The sequence below is a fragment of the Rhipicephalus sanguineus genome, chromosome 8 (assembly GCF_013339695.2).
Source record: "Rhipicephalus sanguineus isolate Rsan-2018 chromosome 8, BIME_Rsan_1.4, whole genome shotgun sequence".
Lineage (NCBI taxonomy): Eukaryota > Metazoa > Arthropoda > Arachnida > Ixodida > Ixodidae > Rhipicephalus > Rhipicephalus sanguineus.
In genome coordinates, this window is record NC_051183.1 from 1,031,095 (window position 1) to 1,052,101 (window position 21,007).

The 21,007-nt window shown below is 47.5% G+C and overlaps 1 protein-coding gene across 3 annotated transcripts in view; it reads right to left on the reverse strand.

The window, feature by feature from the left end:
* The window catches only part of LOC119401211 (transcription factor E2F7), a 72,949-nt gene that overhangs the window by 36,700 nt on the left and 15,242 nt on the right, over window positions 1-21,007 (reverse strand). Inside the window, exon 1 of one of the 3 annotated variants that reach the window (XM_037667894.2) lies at window positions 14,213-14,321. The exons of the other annotated variants lie outside the window; for them this stretch is intronic. Coding sequence (XP_037523822.1) covers window positions 14,213-14,289 — 77 coding nt within the window. The 5' untranslated portion in view covers window positions 14,290-14,321. Of the gene's footprint in view, window positions 1-14,212; window positions 14,322-21,007 lie in introns of those variants that run through there. 3 annotated transcript variants of the gene reach the window in all.

Here is a 21,007-nt window from a genome sequence, read left to right on the forward strand (position 1 = left end):
ACATTTCACTAAGACTGTACAAAACGGCCGCGTCTGCAGCCCAGGATGGCGGCATCAACAGTGACATGTATACTAGACTTTTTGTATAGCTCATCGCGATAACTGACAAAAAAAAGGGGGGGGGGGGATTGTTTCTGCGCATTGAGAACTGCACAATCCCATTACTCCATGTTATTATATCTCGTGTCTTGAGGAAAAACTGGTATGACACAAAGAAGACGGGGACGAAGCGAAGACACGAACTGACAGGCACGGCCGTCAGTTCGCGTCTTCGCTTCGTCCCCGTCTTCTTCGTGCCATACCAGTTTTTCCTCAAGTAATGTACCAACTAGCTCAGCAGCAACCCCTGTTGTCTCGTGTCGTTTTTCGTAATTTTTGAAGAATAAAGTCGGTTGACACGACTGCCAGAAAGAGTGCACCGAGGAACCGTTAGCGACGGCCCCCTTTGATTGCAGCAGCGCGATAAATTCCACACTGAAAAACAACTTGCCGAGCGAAAGGATGTGGATGGGGTAGGGGAGGGGGTGCGTTTGAGGGGAGGGGATGACGGTAAAGCGATACAACGTAGATTACGCAGCTTAATGTCGCAATGAACTTGCAGCAGGCTGATATCTGATTGCTTCTCTCTCTCTCTCTTTTTCGCTCTCACACACAAAGCGGCGTCAGTTTAGGGGAGAGGGAGCTCGCACTCCACACCCTATCCCCCTGTGTGAACTCGTCCACAGGAGAGGCCAATTCGTTTTGTTGCAGACGTGTATCTATCCTGCTGGAACTAAACCGTGCGTAAAGAAACTCAATATTTGATCACAACAATGCCAGATTTACTTTATGTTTCTCACTCAGTGTACACTGAACCGCAGGCTCCTGTCCAATGAGACGATTTCATTTTCGATTCATGGGCGTCGCCACCTTGGTCATTTACACGAATGTTTTCTCAGTACTGTATGTCTTGACGTTACATTATTAAGGTCACGGAATGCCGAATGCATTCATTCGGCCGCTTTCGTACGTATGAAATTTCTGTAATACCATTCTGTTAACAGTGTGTCGTAGACATGGAAAACGGCCAGCGTTAGCTACCCAAGATGGCGTCACTTGAGGGCATCCGTGGAATAGCCTGCTAGACTTGTACGGATGCGTTAGCAATCTGTTCTGTGGTCACAATGTTACCCTGCAGAGATCCCACCGATATTCACCAACAAGTGTCCGTACCTGTGCGCACAAGTGAGCGGAACTGCCTGCGTTTGCAAACAATGGCGGCACTGAACAACAACAAAGAAAAGGGCCTACCTATGTACTACGCTTTCAGCATACACCGAAATTACGCAGAAGGAACAGCTGAGGCCTCAATAATGCAACCAAACAGTCTTTGCCTCTGGTTTGGACAGTACAATACTCAGAAATTGAAACGCGGGAATTTGGGGCTAAGTGATGCTCGTACTTCCGTTTGCGGCGTCAACAGATCATGTCATATTGGCGTAATTCTGAATGGAACGCTTACAACATAGCCAACGGTACCTTTAGCGGCCAGGATTACAGCGACATGGCGCGGTTATTACGAGCAATTGCTCGTAACAGTCGTCGTACTAAAAGCAAATGATGTCGCGTTGAAATTCGTGAGTATTGCAGATGACCATATATTGAGGCGCACCGGAGCACAGGCAAAACCACCTGTCTGAGTGCTAATGCGTTTCAAGATCTTCTGGACGCGAACGTTGCCCAACTTCAACCCGACTCGCAATCCTGTATTACATTTATCTCCTGCGTATAGTGCGAAGGGTCGTGAGAGGAGGTATACACAAGAAAGTATTGAGCCTCTGTTCTGCAAACCTTTGCACTATAAATTAGCAGCGATTTCAGAGAGAGATAGAGAGAGAGACAGAGAGAAAGAAAGAAAGAAAGAAACAAAGAAAGAAAGAAAGAAAGAAACAAAGAAAGAAAGAAAGAAAGAAAGAAAGAAAGAAAGAAAGAAAGAAAGAAAGAAAGAAAGAAAGAAAGAAAGAAAGAAAGAAAGAAAGAAAGAAAGAAAGAACATAGAAAGAAATAGACAGAGAGAGAAAGAGATAGAAAGAAACACACACACAAGAAAGATAGAAAAAAAAGAGCACGCATAGCAATGTATAGTACTGCAGAATAGCAAGGGGCGGGAGAGAGAGAGCTGCGAGAGGGTAAAACCATATATACTCAAGCCAGGACCATCTGGGTGCCCACCAAGCCTTACACGACTTAGAGCAAGCTGCGCTAACTTTTTCTGTCTCATCGCCATCGTCATCTTATCTAAGATCCACTGTATACTGCAGGACCAAGGCATCTCCCAATAATCTCCAAACCACGCTGTGCCTGCGCGAGCCGAGTCCATCTTATGCCTGCAAAGTGCAAATTTCATTATTTCGTCGATCCACTAAACCCTCTGCAATCCTCGGCCGCGCGTCTCATCTCTTGAAAGCTGTCTGTACTTATCATAAGGTGACCGGCCCAGGTCCTTTTCTTTTTTTCTCTCTCTATTAATATCAACTAAGGTGTAAAAGAAAAAGGCACAAGAAAAACACGGACATGAAGAACAAGACAGGTGCCACTCGTCCTGTCATTGACGTCCGCGCTTCGTTTTCTACAAAATATGAACTAAGTGGACCAGGAGCGCGTTTTAAGCCATACTGGCTACACTGTTTATTCTATGATCCACTGTGCTGCCTTCCTATTCCTTAGTGCTACGTCTGCAATTACATAGGATAAAAAAATCTAATGCATACTAAGTTGTAGCATGAGAACCTTGATTTACCTTGCGGGTAACATAACTGATCGGCCATTTTTATGTGTATGCATCTTTATGCAACGTGTATTGTTTCGCGGCGTTTACAAAAAAAAAAAAAATGTAATGAAAGGAAGATATCGCTCAACACTTCACCGCTTGGGCTACCGGTGATACAACGGCCGTTGTGACCCTGCTTCTGCTCCTCCCTCCATCATTCCGCAGTCGGCCAAATCGCTGCCGTCGCCGCTGAATCCACCACTCGCCGCCACCCACTCGCGCGAGCGTACATATAGCTAAGGCCCGGACACACATAACAGAATGCACGGTGGCAAAACACACGCCCGCGACGTGCAACAAGTTGACGACGACGGCGTCGTACGTCCGCGCCTGCCAGACATCGTCGGATTAGCGAGAGGCTTGCCGCGGAGAGGAAAACACGGACCGCGATGAAGATCCGGGGAAGGAGGGGGCGGCAGGAAACGGCGCGTGGATGGTCGGGGGGCCGGGGCAGATATACTATATACAAACGAGGAACGAGTGTGGCAGAACAAACAACGGCACGGCGCCATAAAAACAAGAGGACGAGCGTAGTATGTACGAGTGCTGTGGAAACAGCGGCGGTAGCATCTGCGCGAACGATTCAGGCGGCAGCCGCGCGGACGCTCTCGGAGCAACAAGTGGCTCGCGCCGAGCGACCTGCTGCACACCATGTGTCGTCTCTTTCTCTCCCTCTAAGTAGGTTATGGGGGCTCCATTAACGTTTATACAAGACGGCTAGTTGCTTGTACATTCACTGTGGCGATGCGTTCAGCACGCCTAGACCAGCACTTTATCGGTTGTGCTGTGTATAAAGTGCCGGTTACAAAGTGCGGTTGTGCTTTTAAAGCTCTGGACCAGCACTTTAAAAGTGCTCAGCACACCCGGACAAGCACGTTACGAAGTGCTGGTCCGGGAGAGCTTGAATTACGAGTTCCGCAGTATTAGCAATCGGAGAAATTCAGAGCAGTGTAAAAAAAAAAAGAAAGAAAACGACTGGGAGATTGTTACGCCGCGAGAAACTCTGATAAATAGGCTACATTGCACCGTTTTACAACAGCAGGCATGCTGTAGACCAAAATGAAAAGTTGCTCGCGCCAAGAGCCCAGACACCACGCCTTCGTGGTGGCAGCATATATGTTCAGCCTGTCTCTATCGTATCGTAAATATCGACTGTCTCCGAGGTTGATGTTTTTGTTTACACATGCACGCGCGCATGCGCATACGCACATGTCTTCTTTGGACACCTTTCGTCCAGATAAGACAGCGTATATTGTGTCCAATATAAGCAAATAAGGGATCACAGGGGAGATGTATACGATCTATTATTTCGCTCTCTCGTCATCTTGCGCTTTGTGTATGTTCAAACACCACCGCAATGTTTGGGGGCTCTGTGAATAAAAAGCCAGACCTCAATGCCGATTCACCGCGCGCGCAGCAATGCACTGCGTCGGTAGGGGCGTAGCCATAATTTTTTTTTTTTTTCGAGGGAAGGTGGTGCCTCCGGCACCCCTCCCCCTCCCCTCTCCTGGCTACGCCAATGGCATCAGACAACAAATTGTGCGCGTTTAACGTCCCGGAAACTGCGCACATATATACAGTTGTCCTAGACAGCACAGGGAACACGAGTGTCTGATGAAAAGATCTTTCCTTAATGTGCGCGGTATATATATACGTGAGCATTTCCTGCGTGTACAGCTCACGTCAACATTCGAAGCCCGGTGTAATTCGAACCCTCAGACAATGTGCCATTTTCGTTTTGACCAGCCATTTACGGCTGTTAACGGACTTGTTAACAAACAGTAAAAGCGTAGTGAAACAGTCTTAGCTTATACATCCTTGTCCATAGTAAGTTCTTAGTCCAACCGCTTACAAGTGAAAAGAAAGACTTTGGTTTATCCAGCCAGTGGCCTTCGGTCAACCTCTGAGATATATCTACAGGCTGTAAACGAGGAAGGAAAGGTACGCGGGATCTGCATACAGAACTTCCTTCCTCCTATTCTTGCTGCTGCCTAGAAAGAGCTAGCAAACCATGCACCAGGCATTATTCAACGAAAGGGCTCATTAGCACACATGGCAGACAGAAAGGTTGTAACGTGGTTTTGGAAAGCCGGGGCTTGAACACCCGTTAGGAAGTGAAAGTACTTATCCTCATAACCACTCTCTCTCTCTCTCTCTCTCTCTCTCTATTATGTATATATATATATATATATATATATATATATATATATATATATATATATATATACACGAACATACATACATACATACATACATACATACATACATACATACATACATACATACATACATACATACATACATACATACATACATACATACATACATACATACATACTCTTCGATAGTCTTGCATATATAGTAAAAAAGGAAGAGTGTCTGAGTAAGCCTGCCGTATCTGCTCGCGTAATACCAGCACGGTTAGCGTTTCAGCGATGTTGGCTGCGTGTTTGCTATAAAAATAAGCTCTAAAAGCAACTAAAGAGTAACGATAACGTATTTCCCTCGCACGTACACGCCAGCTCGCCACCGATTTCTTTCTTTCTCTCTCTTTTTTTATTTATTACGTACTTTGGGTCCCCGTGACGGCTCGACGGCGGAGCCGCGGGGTACAAGACGCGCCGCACAGTGGGGCTCAGCAGCAGCGGTCGTCGCTTGGGCGTTTCCATGAGGGCAGACGACGACCCCGCGACCTCACCGGCTACGGCGAGATCAAGGAGCGTCCTTACGCGTTCACGAGACCCGGGCACGTTCTGCGGCATACACGGATATATTATGCCGACGTTGAAAGAAGACTGGGCCCCTGCGGCAGCCTACACTCTTAAAAATAAAATTAGTATATATTAAGTTAATACACGCATTTACTAACTTCCCGGGTACTTTACTACCTGCTTATTAACTTTTTTATTAGCCAGGAGATTTTGAAAGCTTGTAAAACGCTGCAGTTACTCAGACGTTTGTTAGCGGTTTTCTCCAGGTAACCAGCAAGTCATCGATGTTGTCAGGTGCTTCGTAAAGGGCCGTGTCATTGTGTTGAATCTGTGAAAGTCTTCGACAAACTTTTTATTCTCCATTACGTTGGAATAACAGCTTTGAACTACATGATGGCACGTATATACAAATATATACGCAAATATGGGTAGAAAACATCGATTATTCCTGTAAATTCTATGACTGCTAACCAGTACACGGTGTGATATCCCAAAGTAAGGGAATAAATGGTATTCACGTTCCTGTTAAAATAACGACGCGTATGTAGAAGCATTGCTATTCTGTGTGCAGGTGTGGGTGCGTCTCGTTTATGGCTTGGTAATGCCGCTATGATCTATCTATACTGTTGTGATTTGTACTTAGTATTGCAATTAGTTTAAGTAATTAGCGGTTATTAATTAGTGTAATCGGACAATGCCTAGACGTTGCGCTTTTTCATTTGGTGTTAATATATGCCACTGGAATAGAATCAGCTTGATGTGGCAATGAATACGGCACATATAAACCAAATAGACCTCAATCTCTTGTTGATCAATCATAGTCTACTGGTTCTAGCACAGTTGCTAAGCTGCTTGTGCGGTTACTAACAAGTTAGTAACAGAACAACAGTTTGAGTTAGTACTATTCACTAGCTAATGATAGGTAGTGAATTTCACGACCTCCATTTTTACTACCTGCAAATTCTAAGACAATAGTGCTTCTTGGGACTAGATGCTTAGTAATTGCTTAGTGGATGTGCCTACCTTTTCTTTAATGAGTGTATATTATACAAACACGTTAGGTTTGCGCATTAACCGCTGGGACCCGAGATATCATGCCGGCGAACGTGCCGTGTCATCTAAATTGCACGACACGAAAGCGTGATCCGGACACGAGGGCTTGGCTTATGCCCAGGATTTCAACGAAGGGCACGCCCTTGACCGTGAAGTCTACAGACCATCTTAATTGCTTTTGCGCCACTAAACCCAACCTAACTTAAACAGCGACTGCTCTTAGGCACGACCGTGTTGCATTATTCACTGCATTCTATTTTGCCATCCATCATCTGGCTGGCGCAGCATAGTCGCGTAGCAGCTCTTGCGCCATTAAACCTAACTTCACGTCTACAGACTTCCTTATACCACGCACAGCACAAGTGTGTGCAATATGCACCCACCGTAGATTTACTGCCAAGTTTGACACTGTACAAACACCAGTGCTGTTGATGCTGCTGCTTTTAGAAACGGGGTGAAAGCAACCGACCGAATCTACATGTATAGTGGACTGTTTGTATCTCTTCCTGATATTAGAATGAACTGGATGATTAAGTATTATCGAGTATCGTTTCATGCTACATGTAGACAAAAATATTTTGGAAGAGTCACGTGGCCGACGTACCCCGATATACATACTCTACTAATAATGATAACTGTTGGGGTTTTACGACCCAAAACCACGATATGGTTATGAGGGGCGCCGTAGTGGAGGGATCCGGAAATTTCGACCACCTGGGGTTCTTTAAAGTGAACCTAAATCTGAGTACACGGGGCCTCAAGCATTTTCGGCTCCATCGAAAGTGCGGCCGCCGCGGCCGAGATTCGATCCCGCGACCTTCGGGGTCAGCAGTAGCACCATAACCACCGAGCGGGTGTACCTATACTCAGCTGACGAGGGCAGTAGTGCTTGGAAGCCAGGACACATGAAAGAGATAAAGAAATAAAAAAAGAAAAACAACTCCGAGACTTGTTCGGAGTTTGTGTTACATATGTCAAACGGGTCGGCGCATAAGCAAGGACTGCCAAAAGCAGTTCTACGGGATTAAAAAAAAAAGAAGAAAATACTCAGGTCAGTGATGCTACCGAGGACTTCTGACTTGGAGCAATTTTTGGAGCAGCAAAATTTCCGTTTTGGAGCACTTTGGAGCAGCCAAATTTTCATCTTGGAGCACTTTGGAGCAGATAATTTTGCATCTGGGAGCACTTTGGAGCAGCGAATTTTACATCCTGGAGTGCAATACAGAAGCATATTGCATTAACATTCAAGCACCTGAGTATTATTATGGGGCTCGTATGAAGGCTAGAAATATTTCGATTCATTGCAAATCTCATGGAAAAAATCATCTCAGGAGCATAGGCGTGCGCACAGGGGGGGCAGGGGTGGGGGCCGCCGCCCCCCCCCTAATCACCTAAGAGGGGGGGGGGCGCAAAATCTGCCCCGTACATTGACCCTTGCGTTAGCAATTATATGGATACTCTCGGCGGATTTTTGCCGTCGCCATTGCCGTAATTTTCCGTATAAAGTCCAAATTATTAACGTCACCACGTCCATTCTAGCCGCGGGTAAAAGCTTGCGAGCGCTGGCGACGAACGCGGCTGAAGCGGAGATTAAACTAGCCGGCCGTCTGTCTCCGCCGCACGGACAGCGCATGAGATAACATCTTCCCGCGTGCGGGCCTGCCGTCGATTGCTCATCAAACAGAGAGGAAACGCCCCGCCCGTCTTTCGTAAGGAGCATGAAGGGACGCGGGAGCGGAAGGGGGGGGGGGGGGGGGGACCGCATCTTTCGAAGGGCGCTATCTCGAGGCATTAGGAGACGGCTCGTAAACTTGCTGTGCTCTCAACGCTTACTTCGCGTTTAGAGAACTCAGAGCAAGAAAACGCTTCGGTTCCTGGAGGGGCCATATTCCCTTAAACTAGCGTTTTGTTGAGTTACGCGAGATCGGATCCAAAAGAGTTAGCTGCTAGTCTTACTTCGTTTCACAATACATTTTTTTTGTATCGCATTCATTGCTTCGCTCTTAAGCGAAACTGAGTTTTTTTAACCGTTAGCTATTGACCTCCGAAAGCGAGGGGCGGTCGTGTAACATGGCGTAGCCGCTTCACTGTGGGCCCGCTACTGACAGCTGCGCATTTGCGGCTGCTCCGACCAGGAGATATGATTTTACTAATAACATGACATTTTTAAAAAAGCAAGCAAAAAAATTCGAATTGGAACCCTAGCACGTGAGCTCGAAAGGGCAGGGCCTTTTAGGGGGTATTTACCGCAGAGTAATTACAAACTCGGACGTGCTGGCGGAAGGAATTACGAAAAAGCTGTTCTGGATGAAGATCCATGGATAAAGCATATCTGAGGAAAAGTGTCAACGCGTTTCCACCGTTCGCGTGCTCTTCCATAAACGCGAAGCAAGGAAAATTCGATATTGTCCCATATATCTACTGCGAGCGATCCCAGATTTCACTCTGCGATGTCCGGAAACAGAAGTGACAGACATTTTAGCGGCACTCATGTAGTTATTACTGAACATTGCTTTCCTTACGTGCCGTGCGACGCTTGAAACGAGCTATCAGCAGCGCTTCTGGAACAGACGACGTCCGCCGATGAATCGCCGTCGCACTTTCTCGCTACCGATAGGCCTAGACGTCACGAGCCTCTGCGGAGAGCGCGTTTTGCTGTCGAGCCGACTTGCAGAACATAAGCTGCGTCGGCACCGTGCATGGCATCGTGGCTTACTCGGAACCTACGCGCGAGCGCTATTTATTCAGCGGAATAATTCTTGGTCCATGATTGCGACTTTATTGGCAGCCCCAAGATCGAGCTGCACATGTTCTGACGCGCCGGGGGTGCGATTGCCGGTGATAGACGCCCCAAAACCCGAGACTTTGGCGCAGTTTGGCGCAAATTTCGTCGATATTATCAGGATGGCGCAGTAAATACAATTTGGCGCACTTTGGCGCAGTTGGCGCAGGAGTGGAATCACTGACTCAGGTATATAGTGTCACGTTCTTGCGGGTGCTCTGCGTGTGCAAGGGTGTTAAGCCTGTAATTTTCTGTAATCTTGTAGGCCTGTAATCAGTCTTGCTGTAATTTCAGTGTTGCTGCAAGAAATAACGAGTCGATAGTCAGCGCTCGTGCCGTCTGGTGCGTCCCTTCCTCGTACTGTGCTCTAACGTTCGCGCTGTTCTTACCGTCATTCCACACGCTTTGTTCGGAAACACGTAAGAGGAAAAAGATGGCGTCGTATTAGGGCCTTTAAACAGCTGCCAGGACCAGCGCTTCTGCGTGTCTTTCTTCGTGCGTGCGTGAACACGTGTCATTTGTTTAAGTGCTCTGCTTCATTAATGCCATGGCCCGAAAACTAGCCAGTAAGTACATATTGTTTCGTCCAGCTGTGGATGTAAATACGATTATCACGACGATCACGCTGGTACTGTCCGCTTATAATTGCACTGATGGTTGTGCACCAACTGAACAAGTAACAACGGACCGTTCCATCTAGAATTGTTGCATAATACCCCTCTTTATCCCGGTGAGCATATATAAACCAAATCGTGCAAGGTTTTTACTGAGGCTATACGTGTCCTAACGTCCAGCATTCGTGCTAAAGGAAAAAAGCAATAATTCGCAACGAATTTTCCTTAAGGGGAACTGTCGTAACATGCGCAGCACTTAAATGATGGAATGAGGTGGGAATATAGAATTAAAAGCCTATTACTTCAGCAAAGCTTCAATTTGGGCTAGTTGGTACGGCATAGCAATGTAGATGCGCTGAGTGCATGAAGCAGACGAGAAACGTAACAAGGGACAGGACTAGTGGTGCGCACCACTAGTCCTGTTCCTTGTTACGTTTCTCGTCTGTGCTTCACTCAGCGCATCTACATTGCTATGCCTATTACTTCATTACATTGTTAAAGCAGCGCATAGCCAACTTTATGGAACGATGATATTATGCAAGCGAATACAGGATCCCCGTAAACAACAAGCTTTTCTACGATGGTAATTACATTGTAATGTGTATGTCTTCTTGATTACAGTTTTATATAATGGCTACGAGGTCTTACTGCCCACATCACCAGTTTTTTTTTTTTTTCCTCAATAGGCCGGAGATGTTCCTTTTTCTTTCTTTTTTATTCGGGTTCCAAGACTGCTTCGAAAGCCCCAGCTTTTATACATGAAATGTTCACAACGTCAAGCATTAAGAACATTCGCTTCATTTCGGAAACGTCGCCCCGCCACGGTGGTCTAGTGGTTATGGCGCTCGACTGCTGACCCGAAGGTCGCGGGATCGAATCCCGGCCGCGGCGGCTGCATTTTCGATGGAGGCGAAAATGTTTGAGGCCCGTGTACTTAGATTTAGGTGCACGTTAAAGAACCCCAGGTGGTCGAAATTTCCGGAGCTCCCCACTACGGCGTCTCTCATAATCATATCGTGGTTTTGGGACGTTAAACACCAGATATTATTATTATTATTTCGGAAACGTCGAGAAGTTCATATCGTTGCATAAGGCGATTACCCTAAACGCCACGCTCTCCGGATATCACATCGGATGTGTGGAAGAAATCGTAAGTCCCGCTTATCTTACAGCTGTGTCACGTGGGAGGGCACCCACCGTCGAACAGCTGCAGCGACGAGCGCATAACGATAAGATTATCTGTAACATACCTTACGGAGTTACTGGCGCGTCGCGGGAACCTGCACACCTTGTGGACGACTTCGTGGCTGTCCTAACAAGGTTATATCGCTCTGATACGAAGCAATAAGGCAATCCAACGTTCGTTTTATAGATAACTGTTGGGGTTTAACGTCCCAAAACCACGATATGATTATGAAAGACGTCGTATAGTGAAGGGCTGCGGAAATTTAGTCCTCCTGGGGTTCTTTAACGCGCACCTAAATCTAAGTATATGGGCTTCAAGCATTTTCGCCTCCACCAGAAATGCGGCCGGGATTCAATCCCGGAACCTTCGGGTCAGCAGTGAAGAACCGTAATCCCTAGACAACCGTGGCGTGTAACCATAAAATCCTTAATACTGGCGCACGATACAGTAATAAAAAAATTGTAATAAAATTACGAGGCAACTAACGCAACCTTAAAAGAAAAGAAAAACGAGGGAGAAGACGGTCCAACCGCAAGATCAAATAACATACAAGTTTAACAATCAATGAGTTTAATATTCATAACAAAATGAAATACAGTGCATCATATTTATACAGATGGAATCCTATGACTCAATGTGAGTTGTTGAAGGGGTCTCTGTGACAGATAGTATTATTTGCCCCCAGGTTCCGTCAAGCTGTCTGCGACAGCATTTTGCCAGGGGCACTTTCAACATGTGTGTTGGAAATAAAGTGCATTCTGATTTATATCCGTGCAAGTAGATCTTATAGATAGGTGTATACATTAAAGTAAAAACGTTGTGAAATAACGTAAAAGGGAACTACGCTATACAAACGCAGGAGGAAACATTACAAAAAAAAAAAAAAACACTAGAAAAAAGTCAGGATGGTACACGATAGGTAAAATGAAACTAAAGGGTAACTAATTGAAGAACAATTACAAGAGTGGAAGACTTAGAATTTAAGAAAGCACTAAGTGAATTCTCAACAAAAAGGCGGGGAAAGCGGCTCGTACTGCAGAACAGTTTAGAAAAGGTACTCAACGATTCGAAGTACGGAGCGAAGAAACGGTATCGACTTATGAAAAATATCGACATCGTCAAAATGTGCCGTATAAAATACGGCATTCCATAAGCGCCGTAAAAATGTCATGACAATTAAGCAGGAATACAGAATGGTCGTTTGCGGGTAATTCTACGTATTCATAAATTTATCAGTTATGGAGTAAAAAGTCGGGTACTTTTAAAAACCTCCTTTTAAAGAAAGCAACGTACGAAAAAGAAAAAGATAGACATGTAGCGAAAACTGGCATGCTACGCTAAATTTATTAGCCTATAATTTCGAAGCTAATTTCAAATACGATTGTCTGAATTCCATCGAACGAACACAACCTCAGATTTTGAGCAAGAGCAGCATCTAAACTGTCGCAGTGCACCCAACAGACCGAGAATTCCCCGACAAAAGGAGTTACATAGTACGCGAATGCTGTCAGCTCTAAAGGTACGTCGCCATTCAACGGGACGTCACCAGCCACAGAGTACAACACAAAAGCGTTAAGCCTTCCCCTGTCAGATTGCCACAACTTCAAATCCTCCTCGCCCCCTCGCAACCGGTTCCATGGTGCTTAACATTGAAACGGTACCCGTCATAGCCAAACACAGAAACAGCGCGAAAGACAAGGTACAGGGAGACCACAAACACAGCGCAGTGTTTACAGTATCTCTTTATCCTTGCCCTTCGCGTTGTTTTTGGATTAACAACGGATAACCAATAAGCCCAAGCCACCCTTGTAAGCCACTAAAGCCCTCCTAAGCGCTGCACACAACTACACAAGATACGGCTACGGGTTCCGTCGGTGGAACAAAAACAGCTGCGGGCTTCCAACAGCCCACGGCACGGTGGTGCACGGAAATAACGACCGCGGGGCCGAAGCCCCGCCCTCTCGTTTTGCTCTTTTTTCTTCCTCCTCACCCTCTTTTTCTAACGGCCGCACGCGCCGCCGAGATGCGCTGCGAGCGCGAAGACTGGGGGCGACCTCTAGCGGGCCTGGGTGAAATATGCCAGCTGTGACCGTTAAAACGCACGCGTCGCAGGGGGTGGCTTATGCCTTCATAGAGAGGGAGAGAGAGAGAGAGAGAGAGGAGGATTTGCAAGGGCGGATGGGACAGGGGGAGAGATATTGGCCACCTGTGCAAAGAGCGCGGTCACGGCAGGGCGGATGCGGCATCGCGCGTGATGGCGCGTGATGATTGGGGCAATGGAGGCGTTGCACCGTAGAATGCCGCGCGTTGTATTCAAAGAATCGAGACAATGGAGATTTACGAATGCGGCGAAAAGGAATCGGGCCCGGAAATCTGCATGATAACACAAGAGTTAACATTTTGCATCGCCGGGAAGCCACCTCCCAAGACCAAATTCATATTACGCCACAGATACGCGACGACAGAAAGCGACAGATAACATTCCGGAGCCCTAGCCCTAACGGGGAAATGGGGGCTTGCATGTACGGGGGGGGGGGGAGGCTGCTGGAGGGGGCAAGTGCTGATGTGGCTTGAGGGAAGGCAGATGCCCCTTTTGCACCCCTCCAGCAGACTCCCATGGAAGCTTCGCGTGCGTACCTGACCTTTTTTTCTTTCTTACTGTCGGATTGCTCAAAGCTCTCTCCAAACTAATTTCTTCCTCCATGCCGCAGAAATGAAATTGGACCGTGATCCACGTGCTGGGCAGCGCAACACTTCTCTCGCTACACGCAACAACGACGGTCATAAGTTCATATCCAAGCAACAATGAAATGTGCCAACGCGAAGTGACAAGTAGCCTCGATAACAGATCAGACTTCCATATCAGAAAAGGCTGATCGCCGACAAACCCACGACCGAGAGAGCATCAGTGATCGGAAAACGGCGCATACAAATACGCGTGACCGGCGCACCTTCGAGGGTCGAATTTCTGTACGCTTGCGGGCGCAGGGCTTCTCGCGCACGACGCCGCTGCCGAAATCTAAAAGTCATAAAGGCTTAGCTTAAAAACATACGTACCATCTCCTTCGAAGCCAGACACGAACCTCTCTCCCTTTTCGAAACCCCCGCCCTTCTTCGTGCGACCGTGACGTCATCTTGCAGAGCGCCAGCTAGCTAGCCGGATGATGCCAATGCCGTTAGTAGCCGCGAACAACCAGCATGAGCGCGCGAACAGCAGCGGAAGGCGGGCTACAGAACCGATTCGCAGCGGAGGAGCCCGCGAAACGATAGAAAAAAGAAAAAAATAATAACGCTACTAAGAGCGCGCGCGAGGGGCAGCCGATTAAGCGCGCGTAAAACCGGTTGCAGCCGGTTTGCAGACGCGCCAAAAGGCCAATTACCCCACTGCCCTTCGGCCAGTGACTCTTCACTGGGCTGGATCATCAACTTTTAATAAAGAGGCGTTGCCTCCAGCGCGCTATACGCATGTCTGAAAACGCGGGATTAAACGACAAAACAAGCCTACTGAAGGTCATAGGGCTCCTGAAGTTAAAAAAAAAAACACTCGGCTGCTTCAGGTGGTTCCAACCGTGGTACAAGTGGTATTTTTGTCATATCTACACTAAAACGACTCATTTTTCCAAGTAGAGGAAGCTATCGTGACCTTATTTAATTTTATACACAAGGTCATAACACGCACATTGCACGGGATTACCGAAGCAACGGCAGTGTCGATACACGCATGTTTGTGGTTTACGGGTCACTATCAAACAGGCGATGGCTAGAAACTGCTTACAGGTTACAAGCAAGTTACAGTTTCGCCGTAAGGGCGAAGCAATGAATGCGACAGCAACAAATTAGAATGGTAAACAAAGTAAGATTAGCAGCTAACTCCTGCAGGATCCCATTTGGCGTAACTCTACAAAACGCTAGTGTAAGGGTATACGGCCGCTCCAGGGTGCGAAGCGGTTTTCATGCTGTCTGTCGTCTCAACATGAAGTAAGCGGCGAGAGAGCAACACGTACAAGGGTACGTGCTACCACTACCTTTATAACCATGTATGTCATTACCCAGTTAGTCATTGCTGTGACATGGTTACTAAGGTAAAGTTAGTAATTACAGTAACCTCCTTCTTCAGAGTGCGTACTATTACACAACCAAACAACAGGTGAATGAAGTGCTTACTGCGCTGGGTGACTCATGTGATACTTTTGTTTTTATTTTATTTTTTAAGCAGGAGAAGAGCGAGTTATTCCAGGTGGTAAAGAAGACAGAAGGGCCAGTGGCGTAAATGGACGGATTACAGATAAGCAAGAGTTCCGAACGCTGCATAAAAAGAATAAAGAAGCAACTGAATAAATAAACAACGTGGGTTCACTGCGAGTAAACAACGTACGAAGCTCTGAAGAAAGTCCTGCATCGAAAGGTACATCTGCCCGAGGCAATGCCCCTTCGTGAGAAAAGGGTATTGTCATCAGCTCAACGAACCTGCCACGTACCGCGTCGCAGTTCAAAGTACGTTCGCTCCAAATGACGATCAAGTTCATCTTACTCTTGGTGAAAAAAAAAAGAAGGAAAACATCCAATAATATCAGACATTTAAAAACCCCGAAGCACGAGTGTGTCGTGACGCGGAACATCCGGCCGACATTAATTCAAATGTGGGCATGTTTACAGCAGCTCTGCCGTCGATGGCAAAAATGTTCTCAACATAGCATCGCCCTGTACCCTCTTGGGGATTGTGCAAAACTTACTAAATCGACGTTTACGTTTAGTAAATAGCTTTACTTGCTGGTATGACAGCCCGTATAGCATGCATTTAATGACAAGATTTTGCAATAATAATATATATATATATATATTATATATATATAATATATATATATATATAATATCTATATATATATATATATTATATATTATATATACACCACGCGTATATATGTGTGTTGTGTGTTTGGTGTGTGTGTGTGGTGTTTGTGTGTGTGTGTTGTGTGGTGTGTGTGTGTGTTGTGTGTGTGTGTTGTGTGTTGTGTGTGTTGTGCGTGTGTGTGTGTTTCGTTAATGTCTGCTTACTTAAGTTTCGCTACCCCGAACTTTTAAGCGGCTTTGGTTGGTTTTGTCAACGAATTTTATCAACGATTCCTGCGAGCCTGCCTGACAAGTTTCGACAACCCTACTTATTTTATTTGTCCTTAGAATCGCCAAACATCACAAATCAAAAAAATTAAAACCAACATTCTCCATTTGCGGAGGGAAGACGTTCGGCTGCTGACCCGAAAGTCGCGGGTTCGATACCGGCCGCGGCGGTCGCGTTTCGATAGACACGTAATGTTGTCGGGGTCCGTGTACTGTACGAACACCAACACCAGATTGTGGAAGTGCCCGGAGCAAAACCACGATATTATTCTGAGCCACTACGGCGTGGCTCACAGTACTTGAAGCCACAGATACTATCGGTGTGTGTGTGTGGGGGGGGGGGGGGGGGGGAGCATGGTTGTAACTGGTTGCAACTACGGCATTTGTCGTAGTAGTCCCTTTTACGACAGACCTGAGACGGCCAAAAGACCATTTCCGGCAGTTGTATAACACAAAAGCCGCTCCCTTATTTACCTTTCGCCCTCAGACAGGTGACTAAGAAAGCCAACGTCACACGGAAACGTGTACCGCGTACGTCAGCGGAAAGAAGATATAGCGACTGAAATGAGTGAATAACTGGCGGTTACGGGGGCGCGATCTGTCGACGATTCCGGGAACACACGCATGGGCGGTGTGCCGTCACTTCCCCAGCTGCCACCCTTTCTTCTAATCTTGCACGGTTAAAGGGACACTAAATTAAGAAAAAAAATATTTCTCGCATAAGTAGATCACAATTTCCCAATACCAAAAAGCAATACGCTCGCTAAGCGAGAAAACGCGCAAAAAATGAAAATACGAGCGGCGACGCCACCTCGACGTTCCCGCACCTGCTCGTCGTGACGTCATAGATATCGACGGCGTCTGCTAGGGCCTACGTGATCGTATGTCGCTGAAAGCAATTTACATTGTGTCCTGAGGGACCCAAAGTCTTAGCATAGCAACATTCAGGATATCATGGAACCAATTTAGCCGAAATACAAAAAGTACACTTCGAAATCTGCGATGTCACGGGTGGGGATTTCGGCGCGAAATTTATTAACGAAACTTTGACCTCGATGTTCTCCTCTATTAATAAACATATGATGGTGAAGTTGCCGTCATTATAGTTTGGAGAGTACAATTTGTCCATCTAAATCGATTCGTTATTTCACCTTGGTGACCCTTTAGGACTCCCTCACCAATACGGTGTTAGTGAGAAGCGAAGAAGAGCGACATTACAGGGAAGGCGTCATCAGTGATTTGCGCAGACGGCCCAGAAAGGTGTTTGCCCGAGGCTAACATAATGATAGGTATACGCCGTGCGACTCGGGACGAAGAACTGGGAGCTAGGTGCGTGGAACTACACTTGTGTAACGTCATACACAAGCTGAACAGCACCGGAGAGACGATATTACAGTCAAATGTCGACTAACGAAGCCTTGATGCACCTTCCGCCCCCTTTCTCTTTTCTTTCGTATTTTAAAAGCGGGGCTGTTTAAGCCGGTCGTAATCTGTCCAAAGCGAACAAAAAACTCCGCATCGTGATGACGTCACTACGCGTTGCCTAGCGACCGGTTGCACAGCTGTGCGCCTGCTTCGCTAGCCCATACACTGCTCCGCCACGAGCCCGCCTGCCTGGAAACTGCGCGCAACCGCGCGGTCGCGCCAGACGTGACGTCACGGCCAACTGCGCATGCTCTCCTTCGCTCTGTATAAAGCCAGCGCGCGGCGCCAGACGAAGACACGGGGAGACAGAAGAAGGTTCGCATTGTCGATGAGGAAGCCGCTTACCGGTAATCACAGCGTGCCGCCAAGCGAGACTGCTGGACCCAACTCGTTTAAAGCAGTCCACGACGTAGTACGGCCGAAACGGCGAGAGGCGACTGTGCTGGACTCGACTGGAACTTGGTCTCACTTGGCATAACTTCGTATAACTTGGCATCGCATCGTATGACCAGGGCCAGCCGATTAGCTCCGCTGTGACTTTAGCCTTGCGCCACTACAACAAGCTACGCCCGGATTTTTTTTTTCTTTTTTTTTCTTTGCAACCGCGTTGTATGCAACAGCATAGCGAACCAATCTTTAGCTGAGATCGCGTGCAGCAGGCGTTGTTGAATGGGAGAAAACACGAACTCGACCGTTGCTCGGCACAGAACAATTAAAAGGGCGCGGCTCACAAAATATATCTATGACACGGGGCGCGGCTCACAAAATATATCTATGACACGGGGCGACCACCTGCGTCACATACGCGACATCTGCGTCACACGGTTTTACACGACACGGCTCGAAGCGAGACAGGTTCATCGTACACCTGTGCGGCTGCTACAGAATTTATAGACGATTTTCCGCAGCGGCGCACGGGCGCTGCCATGTTTGATCACGTGATCGTAACTGGCCTTCCCCCAGCCATTTGCCCCAGCCAACGCATTGGGCCAGCGAAGCGGCCGTGGCCGTACTACACAGGCTGGTTGCTGCTGGGTGTAAGCAAGTCACATTCTTGCGCAGCAAAACATAGTTCTACATGTAATCGCCTGAGAGTTGAAAACGTTGAGACATTTGCGTTTGTTTGGTACGTATGCCACAACGATAAGGGATATGTTTAATCTGCGTCGTATTTATGGTGTATGTCTTCAATTGTTGTATTAGCAACCGCCAGTAGCTGGGGTTACAAGCCAACATGGCAGCACTCATGCAAACGCGACACCCCGCTTCGATCCGAACTCGCGCTTGCTACTCGCCCACTGTCCTCACAGCAATAAATAAATGGCAAAATCGGCCATCGCTTTGTGTCAGCTCACGCTGGAGAAGAAACGCCAGGTATGCTTTGTCTTTATTATTGCGATCAGCTGTGTTTATTTAGCCATGCCTGCTAAGCCTTGTCTCGGACAATATGAGAATGAATCTTGGAAATACTGCAAAATACCGACGAGTACATCGCTCTCGAAGCTTCAGGACGCGAATATAAAGCAAATAAATGCGTAGGTTTTGAACTTACGGGCCACACAGCGCAGGACGACGACGTGATAAATTCGAGGCGGAAGGAAACTACATCCACAGGTGCCGCCATGTTTACTTTTCCGGCGCTGCCGTCTGCGCCGTCTGCTCGCTTTTACTCGTGTGCGCGCAGGCGCTATGGAAACGCCGAGCAGACGACGCGACGCGGATGGAGACATATTGAGCAGCGCTGCCAAAGGCCACGGCAGGGGGATGGCCATGGAGACGGCCACGGTAGGGGGACGCCACGGTGCGGTGGCGCCATCTAGTTTGATTTAATAAACCAGCTGCGGAAAATCGTCTATATATACACAGATTATACGTTTAACTATACTAGTATACTATACTTGGAGCACAGTTGTTCAGGACACTTGTCCAAAAAAAAAATGTTTTGTTGATTAGAAACTAATCCACCTACAGGTCTGTGTGAGTACCTATGTGGATATCTATGCGTGACTTATCCGTGTCTTATTACTTGCCCCTATCTGTCTATTTGTCAGAAAATCTGCCACCTACGTCTATCTGCTTATCTGCCTGTCTTAATTCCGTCCGGCTGTTCATCCATTCAACTCGGTTCCATTTTATTCGATCAATCCATACTGTTCCATATATCCATCCATTCCATCCAGTCTTTGCATCCTATTCCAGCCAATCCAATAATTCTTGGGGTTTTATATCCAAAAACTACGATGATTATGAGGGACGCCGCCGTAGTGGAGGCCTCCGGAAATTTCGACCACCTGGGGATATTTAAAGGGGTCATGAACCACTTTTCCAAGTAATGATCTAATGGCCTCAGTATCGGAGTGTACTGCCTCCCGAATCGATTGCCGCAAAAATTTCTCGAATCCGTCAAGAATCAGCGGAGTTACGGGGGTTTGGCGCACGCTCCCAGCGCTTTCTCTCTTTTCTCGTGCCGGCGAGCGCACTGGAAGCTAGACAGGGAGGGATGGCATGGGGGAAAGAAGTTACGCCAGCGCGCGTCATGAAACGCGATCGCTCTCTTGCTGTGATTCGCTTGCGCGAGTGCGGCTACCGTGTACTGAGGAGTGCGGCGCCGGCAAGGGGCGGCACCCCGCGGCAAGAAGCGCATCTGATCCGAACGCCGCTCTCGATTTACGTCGGCTATCGGCCAATAAGCATGCTATGGGTCTTGCGACGTACAGCGGACCGACGCCCCGCCCACCGACGAGAGTGAGAACCGGCCTCTGTTTGAAAAGAGGGTGCCTGGGGAAACGGCAACTTCGCGCTCCGCTTGTGGCCATTACGCGGCGCGCACGACTGTAATATTTGGCAGAGCAGTTCATAGCCGTGTCAGCTTTCCGCAGGATGTGTTTTTTCAATCAGCCCAAGGGGTGCTTCATGACCCCTTTAACGAGCACCTAAACCTAAGCACGGATGTCTCTATCACTTTTGCCTCCATCTAAAATGCAGCCGCCGCGGCTGAGATTCGATCCCGCGACCTTCTGGTCCGCAGTCGAGCACCATAACCACAAGACCGCCACGGCGCGGGTCTTCATCCAATCTACACCATTACATGTATCTATTCCACTTTAATCCATCTTTCAATCCAGTCCACCGATGCATCCACCCAAGCCATTCATTCAAACCATCCACTCTATAGTCCATCAACCTATCAATTTCGTTTCGTTCTGTTCCGTACCATCCATCCATCCATTCGCTTCGACGTAGCCTACACCGATGCCGGTCAGACCTACGGCACACCTCGCAGACGAAAATAGCCAGGAAAAAAGGTTT